Raw genomic sequence first — 5,480 nt, 5'->3', positions numbered from 1 at the left:
TCTCACAGAACTATATTTCATTTTGAAATAGTATTTCTTACAGGAGTATTAGTCCCGGTCTGAAGAAGTAGTTTTTTGAATTTCATTATAATACATCTCTCTAAATGACAGTTATTGAAAAAAAAAAAACGTATGATGATGACCCCACGGACAAATATGCTAACGAATAGACCGATGAATGGATGAGCAATGCTAGCATAAACTTTTTTTTTGGTTGAGACAACCGATTTTTCCGCTTGACTCGATTAGGATATAAAACAAATCGGTCAGTGCTACTACCGATTATGTCGACAATATCTTCCGAAAAAATCGAGTTTTTTTTTTTCGAAACGTTCCCCCACAAAATGCATCTTTGGATCCGCTCATGTGTACATACACATACATCTGTACGTTACTTACAAAAAGTCTAAACAATAAAAGAAATGTACTAAAGGCTGCTAACTTTTTTAATTAAACCTTCTTTTAACTGCTTCCACATTGTCATAGTATGGATTTTACAGGTAATGAAATTGTTAGTTTATTTAGTAAAAGCTTTTACAGTTTAAACAGGCATTATATTCCCACACAAGAAAACCAAAATTACATATCAAATAATTCGTTGTTAATTGTTTCAAATATCCCGGCAGTAAACTTTGAACCAGTTCCAACAAATTTCAATTCTAGCGCTAGTGACTTTGGGGAGGGTCGGTATGAAATTTTATGAATTAATTTTCAGTATTTTTGCTTTAAACGTTGATCTTAATTGAATAGTTTGCATTTGGTTTTCAATATCATTATAGCTACATACACTTTATTCTGAGTTTTCAAAGTTCCTTGAAGTTTGCCTCGTTCACAAAAATCCAAAGCGAGAAACACTATACTCTCATCGAGAAAGCTTTTTCAGTTTTTAATGAAAACCTGAGGGGAGTCAACCAGAATCAGCTTGATAGTTCTTTATTCAGGGGTGACATTAGGTCAATGGCCATAAAATTAATTTACTTTTCGACCGTTTTAAATGACCACAATGTTAATTAAAGTTCTGATTGTTAGAAATGTTCACAATGTCAAATTTCACTCTTGCTTTTCAGAAATGGTTATAAGATCAACTTTCTTTTCTCAAGTGGACATAAGCACAACATTTTTAATATATAAAATTTTCGGAGACGGTGCACCTTTTCCTATATTGAGCTCCCATTCTAGGGATAAATCGGATGAGGACTGGCTCAGTGAGGCCCTCTCTGACATAAGAACTTATTATCAACGAAAAAATTTCAGAAAGTTTCTTTCTGTGGCGCTAATTGTCCGGATTCTGGTTTCATTTAAGTGAAAAATCTGTTCAAAAGCTAGGACAGTAAGGATTCCATTGAAATAAGACAAACTTTTGGCGTTGACTTTATGTCACTGCACCATATCAAAGTCTAAGGTTCCTTAATTTTCCTTTTACTACTCTGTAGTTGTGCTGCTACATAGTTTTTGAAATCACGGAACATAGGACAGCATGCCCACTTTCTCTTGTCATATGTATAGTAAATTGATTGTAAAAAAAGCCTTGAGTTTTTGTATTTTTAAGTGGTTGATCCAGTAGCTCAAAAGGAAGCTCACTACTGTAATTTTGCAGATATTTAACCAACATGGAGTTTCGAAAAACTTTTAAAATCGCAAATGTTGACGGGGAAATCCGATTTACTAAAGTCGTCTTCAGTTCTTCAGTTTAAGGCGGGTCTTCTTATACGTCTGCCTTTGTATGCTATATTATGACACGCGTAAGAGAATAAACGAGATTCCCATTATAGTTTAAATGTTCAATAATTAATAGTTTAGTTAAAGGTTAAATTTTTTTTAAATTTAGGTAAGTTTTGGTGATTTTCTGTCTGACTGGGAGCGGGTGTATCTTGCTTTGCAAAGTAAATATGTGGAGGTTCACAAAAAAATGAAACATTAAATATAAATAGTTTCTAGAAAATAGCCGCAAAGTTTATTTTACCATTGATAACAAATGAAAGTAGGTTATTTTTACACGGGGTAAGCCTGCCTTGGCTGCGGCCGCCGTGGTGTGATAGTTGCGTACTCCGCTCTCCACCGTGTAGATCCTAGATGCAAGCCCTGAAAGAGGTTGCATCGAAAATTTCGAAACCAATTTTTTTAAATTGGAAAAAAGTCTTTCTAAAAAAGTATATTTCTGCAATAAAAAGCATATCAGTGAAAATTCATCTGCCTTGCTGATGCCGTTGGGAGTCGGCATAACACATGTATTTGTGTTAAAAATTTAAGCGAGCACAACGCTAATTGGAAGAGAAGTTCGGCCTAAAATCTTTTCGAAGGTTATCACTGCCTTGCATTGATTTACTTAAAGACTGCCCTAATAAGCATAAAACGAAGGGGTTACTTGTATTTTAAATTAATATCTCCCTAATGCCATTATTATCTATTAAAAATGTAAATGTTGCGTTTTGGTGCGACCAGTATAGTATGTAAATTTTTCGTTTTGATATGAATTTACATGTAAATAGGAAAAAATAAAATTGTTGCAAAAATTATTTAACCTCCAAATTAGCGACTTTGTTGTTTAGGTGATAACTACCTTTGTAAAAAAATAATTTAAATATAGTACTACCTGATGGCTTTAAGATTTGGTTGCATTTTTTAATTTGGCATTCAAGTTTACCATTGAAATCTACAAGTAGAAGAAATCTGCTCAGAAAGGTAATTTTTTTTTTTAAATACATATATAAATGTTGCATTTTGGTGTGGACCTCCATGAAATTGCACTTAAAGTCAGCAACAGTTAAGGATTTCCGAAATTTCCATAACTAATGCTGCGTAAAATTCCACTGTACCAATACACTACATATCAGTCAATGGGTTAAATCAACGCAGTATCAGGCGTATGAAGGTGTAACATACTGCCCACATTAACACCCGATTATATTATTAATATGCACAACCTCCTACACGAATATGCTACGCGCTACGTATAAAAGCGTTTGTGCATTGAGTGTCAAGCACAATTTAGGGACATTTCATTAATTGCTTTCTTCAGATACGGACAATTTCAAACTAATAATTAAAATTCAAAAGCAAACTTACAAGCATTATGTTAGAGTTATTGCGTGGACGTGGACGTGTCATTTTTAAATCGCGCGATGCCTTAATTTATATCTTCAATATTTTTACTTACGCTGGCACAAATCCACCAGAATATAAAACGCATTTGTACTCGCTCTATGCAACAACAGCAAATTTCATTTGTATTTTATTTTGTCCATTTTCATTTCATATGGGTTATATAAGTTCACTGGATAAGTTGAATAAGAATGAATTGCTTTCGGCTATACAAAATGCAGTGCAAGTGACAGGCATTTCGATAAAAGTTATTGTGATTATTTGGTATATGAAACGTTTGAAGAAGGCGCTTGCCATACTCGATGAACTCGATCAAAATTATACGCATACAGAAGATTTAATGAAAATACGCAAATGCGTACAAACTTGTTGTAAAATTGTGGCAATATTTTGTATACCTTATTATGGTTTTGAGATATCCACAATATCTTTGGGTGTACTACAACATCGTAATCCATTGTCAATTTGGTTGCCATATTTCAATATAGAACGTACAGAATGGGAATATTGGTGTGTGGTCGTATGGGATATATTTATAATGTTTATTTTATTACTACATCAACTGAGCATTGATACTTATCCACCAGTTTATATTTCAATAATGCGCACACATATGCAATTGTTGGTGGCGCGTGTTGCACGTTTGGGTAAAAACCCTGAAATGAGCGAAGATGAAAATTATGCTGAACTTTTGGCTTGCATTCAAACACATCGCCAGATTAAGTAGTAAGTTATGTGAAAATAGAAGGTATATTTTAATTTTATTGTTGTTAATATTATTTCTTTTGTACTCGATTGCAGTATTGCCAATTTGGTTGCTCCTGCAATTTCTATTACGCTTTTAGTGCAATTTGGCACCAGCGCCACAACTGTGCTCAATTGGTTTGGTGCTGTCGAATTTCCGGAAAATATTATTGCATTTGCATTTTTCTGTTGTCAATTAATACAAATTTTACCTTGTTCTTATATGGCCTCGAATCTTATTGCCGATTGTGATCAGCTGCCTTATGCGATTTTTCATTCCAATTGGATCGACCGCGAAAGGCGTTATAGAAAAACGATTTTATTTTTTATACAACGTGCGCAAATACCTTTGAGATTTTCATGTTTGAAGCTATTCTATGTTAATTTAGCTACGGGTATATCGGTGAGTTATATTTTTTTTTTTCTATTAAAAAAAAATTATTTGAATATTTTTTAAAATTAATTTTCAGATTGGGAAGTTCGCCTTTTCAATTTACACTCTACTGCAAAAAACTGGAGTTAACAGCAAACCTCAATAATAAATTGTTTATATATAAGCATTTACTAGCTGCAACATCCGTATGAAAAATATTAAGCACTGAATTTTGTAGAGTTAAAAAGTGAAATTTTATTCACCCGATTGTTTACAACGCTTAGACTTCGTTTTATACATATGACCCACATGCCAAATTAATTGACATTTTTATATTAGAATCAGAGTTGTAATGATTAAACCAAAATATTCCATAATCCATTTCAAAACTATCCCGAAATACTAGTGGAAAAATAACGAAATCAATTCCAAAATATTCCGACGATAGTTTTGAAATGCTTCCTAGTATCATCAACACAATCTTAAAGTGGTCTAGAAACATAAAATAAAAAAAATAATAAAATTCTGCTGGTAACACTATTGAGGTTTTCCAACATAAATATATCTGAAATAGTCCCTAAATGATTTGGCAATGTTCTCGAAATGGTCCCGATAATGTCACGAAATGACCCGAAGAACAATCCCAAAATAATACCAGAAACAATCCCAAACGTACCTCGTACACAAACCCGAAAGTAATCACGTCATGATCTCTGAAAGCTCCCGATACTAGCCTTAAAACAGTTCCGAAATATCATATTACTTATTTGTCAACATATATGTACAACGACTACAAAAATTTCGCTCAGACAATCACATACATTTTTTGTTTATCTTATTGCACTGTAAAATATCGTATCGCAACAAAAAGCTGTGCCACACCAAGAAACCAAAAACTAACTACATTTTCTGATTTCACGCTTTACCTTATTGTAAGGTTGCTCTTTTTCAGTAATTTTTACTGTAGTTATTAATTGATAGCTGAGTAAGTATGAATTTATAATGTTGAGTATAAATTCTCTGGTCTAACATAAATGACATAACACATCACTTCACAACACTTGGCAACCTATGATATCAACATCACAATTTATAATATCACCCTATTTTACATCACATCATACCAAAAACTATTAATATTATCATATCATATTTCATCATCATATTTTAACATAAATTTACTTGACATGGCATTTCCAATGATATCTACCATACATAGAGTATCTTTGGTAATATGAAATCTGAATTTTTTTAAGTCATA

At 32.7% G+C, this 5,480-nt stretch overlaps 1 protein-coding gene across 1 annotated transcript; it reads left to right on the top strand.

Moving 5' to 3' along the window:
- The first annotated feature begins 3,073 nt into the window (after positions 1 to 3,073).
- LOC137235679 (odorant receptor 42b-like) lies at positions 3,074 to 4,385 on the top strand. Its single transcript, XM_067758563.1, has 3 exons — positions 3,074 to 3,828; positions 3,904 to 4,249; positions 4,317 to 4,385. Exons 1-3 carry the CDS (start codon positions 3,074 to 3,076, stop codon positions 4,383 to 4,385), a joined length of 1,170 nt encoding a protein of 389 aa, XP_067614664.1.
- The last annotated feature ends 1,095 nt before the right edge of the window (positions 4,386 to 5,480 follow it).

This window comes from Eurosta solidaginis, unplaced genomic scaffold (assembly GCF_040869045.1).
Source record: "Eurosta solidaginis isolate ZX-2024a unplaced genomic scaffold, ASM4086904v1 ctg00000151.1, whole genome shotgun sequence".
Lineage (NCBI taxonomy): Eukaryota > Metazoa > Arthropoda > Insecta > Diptera > Tephritidae > Eurosta > Eurosta solidaginis.
Note: the sequence above shows the minus strand (reverse complement) of the source record. Positions and strands in the feature narration are given on the sequence as shown.